Source organism: Rhamphochromis sp. 'chilingali', assembly GCF_963969265.1.
Source record: "Rhamphochromis sp. 'chilingali' genome assembly, chromosome: 2".
Lineage (NCBI taxonomy): Eukaryota > Metazoa > Chordata > Actinopteri > Cichliformes > Cichlidae > Rhamphochromis > Rhamphochromis sp. 'chilingali'.
Genome location: NC_137930.1, coordinates 39,347,028 through 39,366,188, shown reverse-complemented (window position 1 = coordinate 39,366,188; position 19,161 = coordinate 39,347,028). Strand labels below are relative to the sequence as shown.

The following is a 19,161-nucleotide window of genomic DNA, read 5'->3' as shown; positions in this document are numbered from 1 at the left end:
TCAAACCTTTACCCATCCTCCTGCTTACATTCATGTGCAATTCAACATCGTCACAGACATAGCTTGACTTCATCATAGTTTACATAAGTGAGAATGTGGTCAGTCTGGAAAACAGAGACTAATGCATATTTGAGTACCGATTCTAATGCAAGAAAAACAAGTTCTGCACCCAGCTCTGCTGTGAGATCTTTATATGGACACAAACACAGGTCTATGTGGGAGATATCATAGAATTAAACGAAAGTAAAATGCCATCCTAAGTATATATTAGCATAGTATAAATTTTTCAGTCCAAGCCACAGACCTGGAGTAACAGGAGTCCAAATAATGAATGGATGCCTATGTCTACATCAAGCCAGCCAGCTTTTAATCAAATGGTTTTTTGTGTAAAACTGTTCATCAGAGCATTTCCTATTTCAGGATTTTGTTTACTCAGTCTGCTCCAGATTGCACCAGTTCCTCATCCAGCACCATCACTGGTGGTCCATTTTCTGCGCTGAAGTGGTTATTGTTTGCTTGTTAATTCTGCGTATTTCTTATGAGAATGTCTTTGTTAAAACCACAGGAGAACAGCATAGTTGGATGATTATTCCCTCTCGAGTTTTCTCTTTGGCCCAGTGATTTTAGAATGAGGAATTCCAGCTATGCATGTTTCTCTGTTTAAGCAGTGTTGTTATGTCTGTCAGCGAGGAAACAGATTTCTTTTTCTATTTGAAACTGAACATAAAAAAAGAAACCCAGTCCACTTCCCGGATTCCAACAAAGAAAACTGTGTGATGATATCCTTTGACTTTGCAGTCAAAAACAGGAAAAATAGGACCGTCTTTAAAGTGTTTTTAAACTCAATCTCAAACACAGTGCACACAAACTGCAATATTAATTCATATAAGGTGCTATGAAGATTTTTTGATTTGTGGTTTCAGAAATAATTGTTTGCTTGGTTGATGTGGCTCATGAACTTAAATGTTTTCTTTTGGAAAAGTGCAGTAATATCAGCACTTATTTGGAACCGTCTTTCTTCCACACGGTTAATTGTTCATAGTCAGCAGGATGATTTTCAAGACATGGTCAACTTGTCCAGAATTGACTCTCTTCCAGCTCTGCAGCTCTGTCTGTCTCTTATTCCTGAACTGCCTCGCTGTGCTCTTTGCTGCTGGGAAAGTAGCAGAGTAGCAGACAGTGGATTTAACAGAACTTGTATTTTTCTTCCTACCACGAACCAAAAGAAAAAAAGAGAAGATACTCCCAGCCAACTAAAAAACTGTCATATCACAATGACATTTCATATGTGCTTTTTGTTTGCAATAAGTTGTACTCAAACATTGTGATTTTGGTTTTAGAGGTACTTTCTTCTCTTCTTTTGCTGGCTCAGCCTTTCCCATAAAGCTTTGTTCTTGTTGTGATTGGTGGTTATCCTGGTAGTGGACCAAACTCTAATATCCTAATATCTGTGGGTTGTTAGACATTATTCTTGTACTGCATTTATATTAATATTTACTTAGAGATGTATATATTATATATATTTAAATACGTTGTGCACCACGCCAATAAGATGAATCCTCATTTGTGTATAAACTGAGAATAAACTTAATTCTGATTCTAGCTACATCTCCCCTCTGCTAGATGGGGAAAACTGAGAGCTCAGTAAGCTAATCAGGTGACACTGAGTTTTGTAGGATGTTGTCACAGCATTGTGTGTGTTTACCCTGTGCTGTGTATCTCAGTTTGCAGTAGTGCAGATAGTATTTGGCTTTGCGAAAGCTCTTGTTGCATAGTGTGGTGCCTTGAAGGTCTTTGAGAACGGTTTGGTGGGCAGTGCAGGCCTGTAGTTGAGCTATCATACAGTGTTTGCATATATTTACTCAGGGTTCGTACTTGGCCTTGCACTGCAAGACTCTTGTGGTGTTGCATGGGTTTAGCTGCTAAGCTTACAAGGTGTCTAAAGTTAGCAGGGGTCACCACCACTGAGCTACTAGATGAGTTTCCTTTCCACCAGCTCTGGTTTATGTGGCTCTGTTGGTGACTGACTTCATCCCCTGCTGTGTGCTCTGTCTGTTGCTGGCAGTGTAGCAGATTGGGATTTTATCTGAGCTTGTTTTTCTTCCTTTTTATTTTTAATCAGATACTCAACAGAAAAGGGAAGGTATTCCTAACACTCCCTAACGGTTATGCTAGAAACTGTCATGTCACAGTAAGGCCAAGCCCTCTTTGGCTAGGACAGCAAACAATAGCTTCAGTACTTTGATGTCAGCAAAAACACTTGCATAGAGATGGAATTTCTGGAGTCATCCTTTGTGCAATCATCTGTGCAATCTTTTGTGTGCTAATCACTCAAAAGTATTTTTAAAACAACCACAGACTGAAGTGAAAGTCAAATGTGAATGGAAGCAAAACTGTCTCTAAAGATAATTTAATCATTTTATGGTAATAATAAGAGATACTTTATCCTGCAATTAGGACCTTCTTTTATTTCTTTTTCCACATTTTGATTTAAAAAATTACAACAGTAATCCTCTGTGGGGGGAAAAGGATTGGTGAGTTAGGAAATCCCTCTGACACTGTGATGAATAATAATGAATGTGAGGGGAAGAAATACAAAAGTTTCCTGTACATACTCCACCACCACCACCATCTCCACCCTCCAAACTTAGACTCTGGTCTTTTTAAATAAGAACAGCTGCAGCAACATCAGGAATTGTGATGAGAATGCATTATTCCTGTCAAGGGAGGTTGCTGCCATTGGCGAGAGACACTGCAGTATATTATACTGATTTGTTTGTTAGTGTTCAGATTATGATGAGGTAATACAGACATGACTGGCAGTACCCAAGGCTTTCCAGACAGTGCAGTGAATGGTCTATCTGCTTATGGCTGAGAAACCTCAAACAAGCCTTGTAATTTTTGCACGTCCTCCCCTCAGTGTTTTATCAGATATATAACCCAATATTCACCTGCACTATATTAAGAGAATTATAGGAAGCCCCTGCAGCTCCATACGAGTGAGTTTTGTTTAAAAATGCACACCTGCTTGTTTCTAAGTCACGGTTACAGAGAGACCATATTTATCTCCCTGATGTGCAATATTACCAAGTGCAATTTCTCATTTAGCGTGATATTCTGTTATAACTTCTTCTATTCTGTTGTTTTTTTCATAATTTTTGCTGCTCTTAACTTTGTACTGTCTACTTTCTGCCATGACCAAACAAATTTTCCACATGTGGGACTAATAAAGCTTTATCTTTTCTTATCTTTAACGTCTCCTGAACAGCGTCATCAACGGGAACACATGCTGTGGGATTAATCTTTTTTTTATGGCATGAATTGTAAACAAAAAATGTGTTTGTAGAGGCTCTTGACGTAGAAGCTTTTAGTGATTTGCATTGCTAGAAATTCAGTTTTTCTTTGCCTTGTCCTATAGGACTTTTTTAGATGTCCCTTTTTAAACATGTGTTATCACTTGGATCTAAATATAATTTTTTTCATAATAAGAATAAGAAATTCTTTTACTGCTTTTAACTTACTTTGGCAGAAACAAAATGAACACCCTATTCCTCTGTGGAAGAAAAGAGCAGAATCACTGTGACAACATTAGAGGGAAATCCCTCAGACATCGTGATGAATAATAATGACTGTGAGGAGAAGAGATGCGGGAAAAGCTTTGAAGAGAAGTGAAAAATATGGTTTCAAATACAGCTTACTAAAGCAGTTTAACTAAATTAAGCTGGTTATCAGATTGTCATGTAGTCACAATGTTTAATCGACACTGCTGGCTGATTTCTGGCATGGCAGGGTGTATGTCAACCAGATGTGGGCAAGGTCTGGCAATAATGGCACTATTTATGTTCTTGTTTTCCTATTTTAGTTAGAAAACCCAAATGCCATGTTGCAATACTATACTGCTATAGTAGCCAACATTTCAAATGCAGGTTTGACAGGTTTGTGAGTGTACATTTTATCCAAAACCTAGTCTACTCATGTTTACCACCAGGTGGCTGTAGCTCAGGAGGTGGAGCAGGTCACTTACTGATTGGACGGTTAGTGGCTCGATCCCTCGCTCCTCCAGTCTGTGTGTCAAGATTGTGAATGTGTATGAATGTAGTTAGGAAGCACTCAGTGTAAAGAAAGTGGGTGGATATGGCATGTTGTATAGAGCACTTTGAGTAGGGATGGGTATCGAAAACCGGTTCTTGTTGAGAACCGGTTCCCACTGTTTCAATTCCTTGGAATTGTTTGCCATTTTTACAAACGATTCCCTTATTGATTCCAGTCGCCCCGAATGACGTCACCACGTTGTGGAGCGTCATTTACCTGGCAGGAAACATGGCGGCTCAAACGCTCAAAAGTTTGGTTTTACTTTACGAGAACGGATGACAACAGGGCAACTTGCAAAGTAGATATTTCATTTAAGGGAGGAAACATTATGAATATGCAAAAGCATTTGCTCACAAAACACGCGATGACCTTAAATGAATGTCGTGTTTTTAATTCCGCTCCGGACTCGTGAATCTCAACCCAGCAGCAGCGGTAATGTTTGCACGTCCTCTCCCGTTAAAGCGACAGGTAAATAACCAACTAACAGTGCATATTATGTTAGCGCGTTCTGCCTTATTACAAAACCTGCCATTACTGTGCATTTAGGTGACCATGATGAGAGAGACAGACAGAGTCTGGCTCAGATGCTGGCAGTTTTCGCTGCGGTCTACCGGTAGTGTCTCCTTTCAGGCCAGGATAGACGAATGTCACCGATCAGTGACTAAGTTTGTGGTAAAAGGTTTGCACCCATTTGCCACAGCAGATGCCCTGATTTTCAGTAAGTGAATGTGTTTAATTGTAGGCAGGACATTACTGGATATTCTTATGTAATTGCTACTGAATAATTTATGTTATACTTTGTTATTGCTACAGAAGAATATTTATTTTATTATTTTACATTTACAATTTTTTTCCTGGGGACCCTGTGACACCCCATTGAAGAGCCGTAGGCTGGATCTCTTAAGATGTCACTGTTGGGTTTGTAAGGCCATGTTACTCCTAAATTTCTATCTTGTGCAAAGAGAAGATATAAAACAAAGTTCTAAGCTAATCGACCTTAGTGTTCTGCTTTTTTTTAAAAAAAAGAAGAATCGATAAAAAATCGAATCGTTAAACAGAATCGAAAATGGAATCAGAATCATGAAAATCTTATCAATACCCATCCCTAACTCTGAGTAATCCAGGAGAGTAGAAAAGCGCTATATAAGAATCAGTCCATTTACTGTCTGAACAGAGTTTCATCATGTTACTTTGTACTATTATGTTCCAGCACATGTTGTTATTACATGGCTTGATTAAAGTACACATTAGGCTGACATCTGGGGCCAGAGCTGAAACTGTTCTGGGCCAGCACAGGGCCAGCAGTGTGTCTGCAACTGGAACATGTGCTGGCCCATGTGTGGGCCACATCTGGCAAACCAGATCTGGGCCACCAAAGGGCTGTCATTCTTTCCGGTATGTGGGCCATGTGTAAGCACATTGTGTGGGCCAGATCTGGGCCATACCAATTTTGCTATGTGGGTTACAGAGCACCTAGACGTGACTGCAGTTGTAATTCTGTATAAATAATACTGAATTGAGCATTACTTTGCATCGCTGGGTGTTTGGTACACGGGGGCAACTACTGAGAACAGGGGTGCCTCCAGAATTTTTTCATAAATTGTGAGGGACAGACAAATGTCACAACATGAGTGACAAAAATTGTAAAGGAAGGAATAAATAACTCAATAAACAACTCATTGTAGGGCACGTTTCTCTCGATTCCACTCTCGTTTATTAAAATTACTGCCAACATAGCACCCACTGCCCTCTGGTTGGTGCCTCAGGTCGCACACCTCCATACTCACTAACAGCTTTTTCCCCTGGGCCATTCTGACTGTTAACAAACACTATATCTCCACACCCCACCCCTGTCCACCACCTCACCAATCTGAGCCATGGTCTGAGTAACCCTCATCACTCAGGCCACTCATACACGGACTCTGCACTCAGACCAAGTCCTTTTGCACCACTTCCAAGCATTTTGCTCTTCAATGTGTGCCTTTCTCTTGATTGTATACTTCTCCTGTTGTTTATTTATTCTTGCTGTCTTACTTTTTATATTTTATTCCATGCACAGTTGGTGTGGTGCGCCCTTAATTTCTTTGTGCATTTACAATGACATTAAAGAGCTATTCTGTTCTGAACATGAATGCTGACCAGTCCACTCTCAAATACACTGGTTGAAAGGTATTTTTGTCTTGAAGTTTGACTCACACCTGTCTGTTTTTCTACATATGATTTAAATTATTTTTAAATATGTTGCTAATAACAAAACTTGTTGTTTAGTTAAGTTTAGGCAATAAAAACTGCTGGCTTAAAAATATTACAGAAAATATCACAACATTTATTGAGACCTACTCTTTTTTTACAAACAAAGAAAAAACAAACAAACAAATGACATCCGAGACACTTTAATAAATACTTTTAGCTTGGTTTACTCTTGCCTAGGTCATCAAAAATGAAGACAAGGCTTCATTAAAACACAGTGAGACAGCTCTCAGTCACTGAGAGGAACTTTTATTGTTTTTAAACAGGCATGTGAACTTATGTACTGATGTATATAAAGTACATGAAACTAGACCATAACACTCCCCACTAACCCTCAGTTACAGAACAGAGGTGTCGTGATCGAATCCTAAATTTCAATAAAATGAAAGAAAATTAATCAATAACTGATAGGAAATAATTTTTATTATGCAAATTTAGGAGGGTTTTTATCTCAAAACATGCCAAGCTTAATAAAAATGTTTTTATAAGGAGAACGCTACAGTAGAGAGAGAGCGAGAGATAGAGATGAACTTTTCAAAACCAAAAGAGAAAGGAAGGGAGCACATGACCAAGAGGAATGACAACTGACTCAGTTGTACGGGCAACAAAGGTGGGAGGACAAAAATGAAACAAAGGAAGTGAAACTTCATGTGAGACACAGGCAACAGTAATTGCAAATATTAACCAGGAAGACAAACACAAGTGAAAGCAGAGAGGCTAACAGAAATGAGACCAGACTGGAAAACAAAACTGTTACTAAACTGAATACTACTCAACAGATAAACAGGAAAACTACAAATAATACAAACAATGCTATATTATCTTATATATCCATACAAATCATTGCGATTGATCCAGTAGGGTTTTTTTTAAGAGGCTGACATTTTTTCCAAACTAATGTTATTTTGGAAGAAAATTTTTATACTGAGTAATACACAAACTGTTTTTTGATTTCTAGTTCATTCGTTTTCTTAGCGATGCGCAGGGCAGTAGGTACGCGATTATTTGCATTCATATCTAATTCACTTATGTGAGGTTGTGCTACAGCTACACCTTAAACCTGTGGGTGGGTCCGCCTCTGCTAAGACCACTAAACCACACAGCATGCCTATAGTTCTCAATAGCGTTGCTTGTGCATCTTATTAAACCCCGTGTATTAAGAATATGCTGTCACTAAAGTTTATATGTATGTGAAGGCAGACGAGGGAGCAAAACTAAAACACCAATGATCCTCACAACTCTTCAAAGAAACTCAAATGACATCAGTCCTCTTTGTTTTATCGTGTCGTTTTCTTTATTGTATTTCCATGTGTTGGGTTGCCATTATGCTCTGTTTTTGCAAAAACTAAAATTAGTAAATAAATGAAAGCAATAATAAAGATATTGCCTGCAATTATTTTTTCAAAGTAGAAAGACCTGTTATGTATTCAAAACGGCACAGGGGATTTAGGAGTGGGATCTCACCGCTGCTAAGAGTTTTATTCACATCACATCATGCAGTTGACAGTTTACAGCTATGACAGCACAGCCTCCTTTAAAGTCATGAACAAAAAATAAATCAAGTTGCATAATCTCACTGTCAGTGTTGAGATTAGCACACTAGTCGCTCATTTAAAGTCCGCTGAGCACAGTGGCCTTTAAATGAGACATCAAATCATCTGCTCGAGGATGCGATACTGATGTGAAAAATGGTAAATGGCCTGCATTTGTATAGCGCTTTACTCAGTCCCTAAGGACCCCAAAGTGCTTTACACTACATTCAGTCATTCACACCCACATTCACACACTGGTGACAGCAAGCTATATTGTAGCCACAGCTGCCCTGGGGCGCACTGACAGATGCGAGGCTGCCGGACACAGGCGCCACTGGGCCCTCTGACCACCACCAGTAGGCAAACACGGGGTTAGTATCTTGCCCAAGGATATTTGGCATGCAGCCAGGAGGCAACCTGGGATCAAACCACCGACCTTCTGGTTAGTGACTGACCTGCTCTGCCACCTGAGCTACAGCCACCCATAAGAACAATGGAAAGAACAATGGAACCTTTTTTGAAAATGACGCAGCGTCCAAATCACCCAATATGTAGACATCAGCTAACTGCACATATTGTGCAAACAGCTGATGTCATACAAAATCATCTACATACTGAACAAAAAGGGGAGGAAATAATGAGTTCCCGAAGCTGCTGACGGTGCTTTTGTTTGCATAGACGTAATTAATAATGAATCACCAAAATATTGCACATATTGTGCTGATTTCACAGTAATCAGTGCAATATGTTCTGATTTCAAAATGTATGTGCAATCAGCTGATGTTGTACAAAATTGTACATTAACCTAACCGGGCCTTTTTTTCTTTGTATATATGACAATAAACGCTTTGAACCTTTGAAAATTGTATGAAAAGGTGAGAAAAAAAAGAGTTCCTGAAGTTGCTGATGGTGCATTTGTTGGCTTGACGTAATTAGTAGGTCCATTTTAATTTGATATGCTCAGGCATGTAAACTGTATTATTGTTAGTGAATTAATGTTAGCTATGAGATTTTAAAATTGCTCTGCTGAACCCAAAATAGTTTCAGAGACTATGGCAAAAAACAAACAAAAAAACATAAACAAAACAAAACCCCACAGAACCAATTACAATCTCTGTAATCCAGAAAGTGAGACTTTTAAGCGCAAGTGTAAAGGTATCATAAAGAGCTACACTTACATACAGACCAAAATAAGAATAAAAAAACAACAACAACAACAAAGAAAAACAAAAAAAGGTTTATTGAAATGCTGATAAGCCAAATTCCAGAGCCAAACAAAAAAAAAGGCAAAAACACAAACCACAAAAACTGTAAGCATAGGAGATGAAAGAAGAAAGGAAGTAAAAGCGAACATAACACATGAGAAAACAAATGGTCAAACTACAACAGGAAGTCAAATAATACTAAAACATGACAACATCCAAACCTGAAATACTGAACATAAAAACAATAAAAGGGGAACACAGAAATCAGAGGACATGACAACAAAGCCAACCAGCCTAACATGGATCACAACACGAGTGGAATCAAACTGTGTCATCACACACAGAAAGGTTTAAATCAATGAAAATCGGTATAGCGGCAGCCATTACATGCTGCTCGTGTGTCTGTTCTGGAGAAACCTTACCGTTGTAACAGCCTGGTGCCGGCGACTACCCATCTCTGCACATGTATGTACGGACCGAGTAGAGCCGTGGAGACCTGGCTAGTGTGGTCTTATTTTGCTGACAGCGAATAAAGGTCTGTTGTTTGATTCAACTGACTGGCTTTGAGTTATCCGGCTAACCTCCACACCTCATGCCCGCTGGACCTGCTAGCCGCTCCTTCCTCGCCAGACTGCTGTTACAACAGTTTGTCAGACAACATCACATAGACTAAACAGGAATTTTGCAAGGACAGCTTCTGATTCTGGATTTTTCTATTTTTCCTTTCAAAAACAGAAAGAAACTTCCATTGTATCATTCCACACATGCAGAAAAAACTGACGTAGTCTCCAAGTCTGGTAAGTGAAGGCAAAGACTGGTAGAGTCCTCCAGCTAGAGAAACACTCCTAGCTGTATAGAGGTCTATGAGAAAATGGCCCTCAGCTCCATTAATCTATAATCTATATCTATAATCTTCCCCATGACCTTCACCCATGACCCATAGCTTAATATTTCCCCATGAAATATCAAGTTAATTTGTAAATTATGGTCATAATAACAGGCAGAATTCAAGTTATTCTAGGTATGCTTGTCGGCTAAGGACTTAAAGAAGCTTAGATATAGAAACACAGGGAGGAGGGTAGGGGAAGGGAGGTGGGAGGTGGCATCCATCTCATGTGGTGAAGGTGGCTGTCTTGTCCTAATAACCAGCCTTCCAAGATCCAGTGTCCTTGGATCTTGGCTCATTCTTCACCACCTGGCTCAGCCATAGTGGAAATCCTCAGCTCCAGATTTATTAAACCGGATTTTACAGGAAACAAAGCAATAATTAAACCTTGATTACATTTAAGTACAGCTTAAGTAATTTTAAGTAGTGTAATTGGTATCATGGTAATTATTTTTAGAAAAACCAAAATAAAACACAAAACATTCCCAATCTTAAATTGTTTTTTTAATTAATTAATTGCTGTTTGTTTTTAAATTTTCCTCGCTAAATATCTGTTGGGGTGACACGGACCATCATATTGTACTGTGTGTTCTGTCTGTCTGTCTGCCAGCCTGCCAGCCCGCCGCGTTAGTTTATTTTGTATGCTGTTCAGCCAGTTTTCTGTTTTGTCGTCCAGCATTAAAGCCTTATTTAAGTTCACCTTTTGTTTCCGTGAGTCTGCATTTTGGGTCTTTTTCCTGCCTGCACACAGCCTTCACTTGACAGAAGATCGCGACCATATTATGGACCCAGCAGACATCGAACTTCAGGAGCGACGCCGAGCAGCCTTTGTCCAGCTGGAGGAGGAACTCCGCTGGAAGCCATGGCTCACCCCTGACGTCGGGCGCATTTTCGTTGAAACCAAGCACACCATTGTTTTTCTTGTGACATTACCAATAAGTTTGATGTGTCACATGGCCCTCTTCCTATTGAAAAAACAAAAGTTTTATCCAAGATGGCCGACTTCTAAATGGCCACCATGGTCATCACCCATCTTGAGGAGTTTGCCCCCTCACATATACTAATGTGCCACAAACAGGACTTTAATATCACCAACCATTCCCATGTTATTACGGTGTATCCATATAAATGGCCCACCCTGTACTTCAAATAACTCACGCTATACCTTGTATTTCCTTCCCTGTAAAATATTTAGGCACAACCTGCATTGAAACTCAAATAAAATGCATAAATAAATAAAATAAAACAACTAAAGTCTGTTTAATTATAGGGGAATAATGCCCTTACTGTCGGGTCATATTATAAAGTGTCACCCAGGATTTCGCAAACTCGCAAGTGACCTCTCAATAGATACGGCCACATTTTAAACCCCTGAGTCTGTGACTGCTCTGTAACGCTACATGGTCAGAAACAGAAGCTGGTTTACTTTGGCAAAGATGCACAGAAAGAACGTAGCCAAAATAACTGTTTAGGTTGTTTTTTTTGTCAGTGACTTTGGTGAGAAGCATTTTGAAGTAAGGGTGGTGTTTCTCCACCTTTAATGAGGCATTGCACTGTTTACTTCAAACTCTCAATCATTTTGTCCCATGGTGCAGTTAGTTTGTGCAGATACCAACATGCTAATCAAACTTGGGTGTGGACTAAAACAACCACATTGAAAGCCTTCGGAGTAGGTGGTCTTGATCTGGTTACAGTTGAACTCCGGAACAGTTAATTTATGGTGCAATTGTGATCCAGTCAAGTTTCTTCTTCCTGTATTTATTTATTTTTTGCTCTTCCCCATCTACTCAGTGGGCACACTTTACTTCTTTCTGTGGGAAAGGAAATTATTGTTTTTTGTTTTGTATGTTTGCATTGGGTGAATTACTGCTGCCCATGTCTTCATTTTTATTTAATTTTATTTGCACACATTAAATCCTTCATGCATTTGTGAGATCTTTGTATTGTCAGAGAAAGAATCACGAATGTATTCAACATCACAACACTAAATGCAAACAGAGCCATACAAAGAGAATGTGCAGCCAAGAGAAGATTAAAAGCACAGAGCCCTAAATAGGTGTCAAGGTGATTACAAGGTGATTACATAAAATATTAATTTGCCTCATTTTTTTACTGCTTGCTGCACTTTCAATTAATTTAGCTGTTTAATAAACCCATCATCCATCCATTCGCTTACGCTTCTCCTTTTCAGGGTCGCGGGGGGCGCTGGAGCCTATCCCAGCTGTCATAGGGCGAGAGGCGGGGTACACCCTGGACAGGTCGCCAGTCTGTCGCAGGGCCAACACACAGACAGACAACCATTCGCGCTCACATTCACTCGCACAATCACACCGAATGGCAATTTGGATTTTCCAATTAACCTATCCCCACAAGGGTTTAATAAACCCATCTATTAAATTATTTAACTTTTTAAAAAAAATCTTTTTATTCCTTTTTTTCCTCCATCTATTTATTTTTAAGGCATTTTCACTTTGCTTTCAGTGCCAGAAACTTCCAGTCAGTTTATCAGATTCCTGTAGCACTTTTACTTCCACTTTATCAAACAATGGTTTGTTCAAGTCATTGGCATTGGTTGGAAACACCAGATTATTAACTGCAGTTAATTTAATGGATGTTAATAACAGCAGTGGTTTTCTGGAAGTTACACTAAGCTCTTTTGCTATTAGCTCTCTAACATCACCCTATGCTTTCATTTATTCGGGTGTCGTTGTTCCAAAATGGAAATTTGGATTCAGTTTACTCAAAGACGTCAGTACAGAGGTTTTCAAGGCACATGGGGAATGATTTTCGAGTGGACTTTGATTGCAGAGCAGCTTTGCCCTGCGTATTTGGGTTGGCCCTGCATAGGCGTAGCTGAGTTAGGAGAAAAAAAATGTTTTGCTGAGAAATGCAAGCACACTCATGAACAATATAATTTATAGAGAAAATTCAATTACCTGTTTTTAATTTGTTTCTCTCAAATGTTTTTTCAAATCTAAGGGTAAGATGACATGAACCTACATGGCTGTAGGTCTTTTTTCTTTTTAATATATTTTCATTCTTATTGACTTCTGTAATGTACAGGGTGAACCTACAGCCATGGACCTTCTGTTGTTCCCCCATCTACAGGGTGAACCATTTATATTATATATAATAAAATGGGAATGGTTGGTGATATTAAAGTCCTGTTTGTGGCACATTAGTATATGTGAGGGGGCAAACTCCTCAAGATGGGTGGTGACCATGGTGGCAATTTAGAAGGCGGCCCATTTTATTATATATAATATAAATGGCCCACCCTGTAGATGGGGAAAAACAGAAGGTCCATGGCTGTAGGTTCACCCTGTACATTACAGAAGTCAATAAGAATGAAAATATATTAAAAAGAAAAAAGATTGCAAGTCAGCTTTATTCCATGATGCTAGAACATGTATGTGATCTTGAGGAATGAGGCTCCCTGTGCTGCAAATATATTTGCTTCACAAACTCACTGGTTTGCAAAACACAAAACAAGTATTTATTTAACCCTTTAATGCACCCATGTATTTAAATTAGTCTTTCTGAGGTAGCATTAGCAGTAACAGAAGAAGAAGTGGATAGAAACAATAACAGCTGGATAGAGGACATCACAGTCTCTGTGTATTAAAGGCCTTACACCTGCATTACTTTTAAAACCCTCTGGTTGCAAAAAGAAGTATGAATGTATAGAAGAGAAATCAGAAAATAACCCTGTGTTGTTTTGGATTCACAACTTCTCTAATCACTTTCTTGATGTGTTTGTGGTCAGAGTCACTCAATTTAAGCCATTTTGAACACAACTTGGTGTTTAGTCTGTAAATTATGGTCCCACTCAGAGTCAAAATGTAGAATAAAGCAGCTTATGCGTTAGGGTGGGCCCAAGTACAGAGTTTTCGGCTCAGACTCATGGTCATAGCAAGCTAAGATACCCCAAACATTCAGCTTGAAGCGTCAAATCCAGAATATAATTCTAAAATTTGAACACAGTGGGCTGAAACGCATACTTGTCTTAAAACTATTTGGCAGGTTAAGGAAGTATAAAGAAGTAATCCAATCCAAAAAAATGTTCAAATAAATAATGAAATTCCTATTTGCGTACAGCCTGTTTCATTGCATTGTTTCGTAATCAGCCATCCATCCATTTTCTACAAAATCTAATTTATGTGTGTGCAAAAATCATTTTGGTATCTGCTAAAGGCTCAGAGGTGAGGCCCACATTTAATGTCTGAAGTTCTTATGATGAGAAGGTTTGAGAGGAAACGTGCTTTACGCCATGCGTTTGAACTTTGGTTATTTGGACTTGCAGGTGAGAAGTGGAAATGAGTTTCCACCTCTTGTTCAGGCTCTACTTGGTGTGGTCTTGCACCCACTGACACAGCCTGAGGCAGTAAGTCTGTGGACTGACGGTTGAGAAGGACCGACCGGGGTGCCTCAACCTCTTCCACAAATGCTCCAGCCTCTTCTTAAAACTGTAAACTGTGAAAATGTCAATGATGCCGACAAAGTAGCGCTGCTCGGGGCCATCAATGATGTGAAGAGGATTCTTTAAGTTTGGCAGCAAACGTCGGTTTTGGGCTTGGAAGTCTTGCAGCTCAGCCTCGGCGCTTGCTGGCCCAGCATCCTTTGCACATGTTCGAGGAGAGCTGCTCCTTGATGCAGCTTGAGAGTGTGGTGTCTTTAAGCCGCTGTCTGTTTCAGATAAGGATAGGGCAGGGTCCTCGTCCACGACTGCTCCGGGAACTGTGGCTGCATTCATATGGATTGGACTGGAGCCTGGATTCACAGACCTGAAAAGAAAAGCCATACAGATGAGAATGAGTCACTGAAACGGACATCCTAATTGACCCTTTTGTAATCCTTTCAGTCCGGTCTAGACAGATTACAACAGAGTTTAGGGCACCAAGTGAATCCAGACTGAATATACACATTGAATTCCCACGCCATTATACTCATGCATTAATTTCTGAACACCAGGTAACTGATGACTCATTTAGGGTTAAGCCTGGGGCTTGGGTTAGGTTACAGTCTACCATTTTTTATAATATTTATTCAAATTTGAAACAGTTAAAAAGAAAATATGTTAAGAGAATATATAGTCAAAAATCTGAAAGGTAATATCTTTTGGTTTCTGAGAAATGAGCCTAAATAAAAGCAACCCAGAGCAACCCTAAAATTCCACACTGGTTACTGCTGGCCTAATGGGTGTCAAGATGGTAAAGGCAAATATTTCATCCACCACTCCTATAGAAGAATGCACTAAGGCGTGTGGACATGGTTGAAACGACTGCTGGTTGAACATCAGAATGGAAAAAAGGGCTTATTAAATTGACTTGGAACTTGGTGTGGTTGGTGGTGCCAGACAGGATAGTCTGAGTCAGAAATCCTGATCTAATGGAATTTTCACACAAAATGGCAAGGTGCATAGAGAGACAGGGAACCGAATTAAATTTGAGCATGTTTTTTTTTTTTTTGCCTGTCCCGTTTGGCTCTTTTGCCATCAGAATTATTGTCTAAAGGCAAAGAAAGATGCCCAACGGATTTACTTTACCAAACTGACCATCCCAGCCTTGCCGTAATGGTCCATTTGATTCACCTTTTATTGTTTATTTTATTTTCACTTGCTGAATACGGGAAAGACTTGACTGGGGGAAAGAAGGGGAGAAAGAAAGAGGGAAAGAAAAACAGCTGAGAAGAGGGACGGGGGAGAAGGGCAAAAAACAAAAACCAACAGAATGGGCAGAAAAAAAAATACATCTATCGATCACCTGGATCACCTGTTGAGAAAGAAAAAAGAAAACAAGCAGAAGAAAACGAGAGTAATAGAATAAACAACATCACAATGATATATGGGAATATGACAGTAAATACTAAATATTAAACATTATTGTGCAGCACATAAGATCAACAGAACACAGTGGGCTTTGAGGTAGGAGCCAAAAAGGGTGCAGTTTGTGGGTGTGATCACCCGTGTGTACACCTGTGAGCATGGACGCGCTTGTTTTTTTAAAAGGTTCCTTCATGTAATGATCTGCTAGAGGGTGTGGGGGGGCCACAGCCCCGTCCTCCAGGGCATGAAGCAGGTATGGAGGAGATCAAAACTCCAGACATCCAGAGGCCCCCAGAACACAAGAGACCAAGGAAGACCAACAGAGGGGCAGCCGCGCCACTGTCCCAGAAAGAGCTGAGGAGAGTCCCAGATGAGGGCTCACTCAGCAGCCGCGGAGCAGAAGCCAGGGGGAGTTGCAGTGACGTGCCCGTGAGCTCCGACGGCAGCCAGCTGTGCCTGAGTGACCGAGCCCCAGGCCGAGAGGCCGGGGGCACCCCACCTCCAAAGTGGCCCAAGCGAGCCCCAGGCTCCAGGCCCTGATAAGCAGCCGCCAAGGAGTGAGCCGGTGTGTACCCGGACGCCCATCCCCAGACACAACGAACTGATGTCTGAGGGAGTCCGCCACCGGCAGGGGAAGTGGTGGGGGGAGATAGGCCTCCAAACCTTGGAGGGCCTGAGATGTCCCCAGAGAGGTGGCGTCTGATACCCAACCTGACATAAAGACACAGACATACAGGCACACACAGATACAAACATCCATTCCCACCCTCATGCTCTCATATGCACTTACTCCACACTCAACCAACGTGGAGACAGATATAAAGAGACGCTGTACACACGATCACACTCCCCAAGCGTACTCTACAAACCGGGTCTAGGTACCCTTGCCCCTGGAGGGGGGGACTGCACCCAGACCCAGGTAGTGTTACCCTTTTCCCTGCGGTGGGGAGAAGCAGACCGCCCCGACTCCGCAGCAGCAGGGAGGCCCCACACTCCAGACCGCAGTCGGATGACCAAGTCCTCCTTCTAGCCCCCCCGCTTCAGCAGGCCGCAGAGAACGGGGGTGAGAGAAGACTCCAAACCTCCCTCCACCCGCTCATTGTAGTGTTGATGTATGTGTGTTCTAAAGTGCATTTAAAACCCAGGAGGGCATGGAGCTACCTGCCAGAGAGCAGCAGGTAAGCGCATAGCCCCTCCTGCTAGCCCTCAATGTCTACGTGTATTTAAAATTGAGAGGTGGGCATGGAGCTACCTGCCAGAGAGCAGCAGGTAAGCGCATAGCCCCTCCTGCTAGCCCTCAATGTCTACGTGTATTTAAAATTGAGAGGTGGGCAACGACGCCAGGGGTGAGGTGTACACCCTGATGATAATTTGGATTCCGTGTAGCGTGTCCACCCCCAAGATCCTATATGTATGTGTAATGAGAGTGTGAGTAATGTGAATGTCTGAGTTGTGGGATAAAATTGAGGCAGAGGCAGCCAGAAGGGGACAGAGGGGGGGGATGCCTCCTCTGCACGCTGGTGACACACCCCTACTCCAAGGCCCTGCATGTGTCGGTGGTTGTGGTGGAGCTGGGGTCAGCTCCCCCGCTGACCCCAGTAGGCACCCCCATACTCCGCGACCCGCCAGGGAAAGTGGGCCCAGGCCCATCCAGACTGGGGCCCAGTGCAGCAGCGATTTCTGGGATTTCTGATTAGATGAAAGGTTTTTAAGCAAATCTGAGACCAGAAGTTTTGGTCTAAGTTAACTGATAAATCCGCTTCCCATTTTGCCATAGGAAGTGATATTGATTCATCTGTTTTAGAAAGCATTCTGTATATTTTGGATAGTAATTTGGGGGTTTTAAGAGTAAGAAACTGAACCACACTTGGTGGTGTTTGTAGTTTATTATGGATTTAATTTGTTGATATTCTAAAAATCTTTTCTTGTTGATCCCATATTGTGTAACTAGTCTGTCAAATGAAATAAATTCTGTTCCTTCTAGTATATGTTCTACATATTTGATTCCTTTACCACTCCAATCTGAAAAGTTTATCATATTATTGTTTTGTAATATGTCAGGGTTGTTCCAGATAGGTGTACGTTTGCATGGGATTAATGAAGACTCCGTTATTTTTAGAAACTCCCACCATGCTGTCAGAGAAGAGCCGATGTTGACGCTTTTGAAGCATTCATGTCGTTGGATGTTTGAGCTGATAAATGGTAGATCTGAAATCTCTAGATTATTGTAAAGTGCTTTTTCTACATCTAGCCAAGGTTCATCTAAGAAGGTATGTTTTAGCCATCCTGAGATAAACTGAAGCCTGTTGGCTAAGAAGTAGTGCTGAAAGTTAGGTAGTTCTAATCCTCCTTTATCCTTGGTCTTTTGTAGTGTTTTTAAGCTTATACGTGGGGGCATATTTTTCCAAAGGAATTTGGACATATATGAATCTAGAGATTTGAGCATGTTGGGAAAGAGTGAAAACACAAGCGAAAAATGTAAAATGAGCAGTAGCAGCTATGTTTTAATGATGTTAGAGACTCAAAGCTGAGCACAGAATTAATAAAATTAGGAGGTGGCTAAAGTGGCTTTTTATTTTTAGCCATTTTCCATTGTGGAGGACAAAAAGCTTCAAACGTCTCCAGGCCTTAAACCTCGTTTGTGTAAAAATAAGGCTTTTATGAAAACACTGAATGATAAATTGATTCCTTGAAAAGTTTTAAGTTCAGTACTGAATATTACATAAAACTAGAAACAGTTGCATTTCCTGCGAAAGTGTGAATGCCATGTAGTGGAATCTGCTAAACAGCTGAAGAAGCAGAATTATCTGCTGAACAGAGGTGTAGAAGCTGAAGTGCTTGCTGAAGATGGCTGTATTTGAAAGGGTATACTGCAGAGTGATAAGAAAGCAGTGTGCATGCAAGCAGGGAAGATGTGCGGCAACCCCCACAGGTAGGATTCGAAACTTCGCCACTGGGTCTCACAGCGGCTACTCATCCCAGTAAGCCAAACCAGTTCTACTCCCAAGCAACGATATGATGAGAGAAAAAATGTGCACTGTGCAGAAGAAGCTGAATTGTGCTGAAAAGAGGTGAAGAAGCAGAACTTTGTGCTCAAAAGCAGTGAAGAAACTGAAATTTGTGCTGAAAAGAGGTGAAAAAGCTGAATTTTCAGCAAAAAAGAGATGGAGAAACTGAAAATTCTGCTGAAAAGAGCAGAAGAGGCTTAGATTTGTGCTGAAAAGAGGTGGGAAAAGCTGAACTGTCTGCTGAAAAGAGGTGAACCTGTTGAACGTTCTGCTAAAAAGAGATGAGGATACTGAAAGTTCTGCTGAAAACAGGCCAAGAAGCTGAAACTTCTGCTGAAAAGAGGTAAAGAAGCAAAAGTTTCTT

The 19,161-nt window shown here is 40.8% G+C and overlaps 1 protein-coding gene across 1 annotated transcript in view; it reads right to left on the bottom strand.

Annotated features, from left to right (window-relative positions):
• Nucleotides 1-11,118: 11,118 nt before the first annotated feature.
• Nucleotides 11,119-19,161, bottom strand: part of pip5kl1 (phosphatidylinositol-4-phosphate 5-kinase-like 1) — a 49,847-nt gene continuing 41,804 nt past the window's right edge. Inside the window, exon 10 of the mRNA XM_080871565.1 lies at nucleotides 11,119-14,749. Within this exon, the coding sequence (XP_080727691.1) occupies nucleotides 14,308-14,749 (442 nt within the window). The 3' untranslated portion in view covers nucleotides 11,119-14,307. The remainder of the gene's footprint in view (nucleotides 14,750-19,161) is intronic.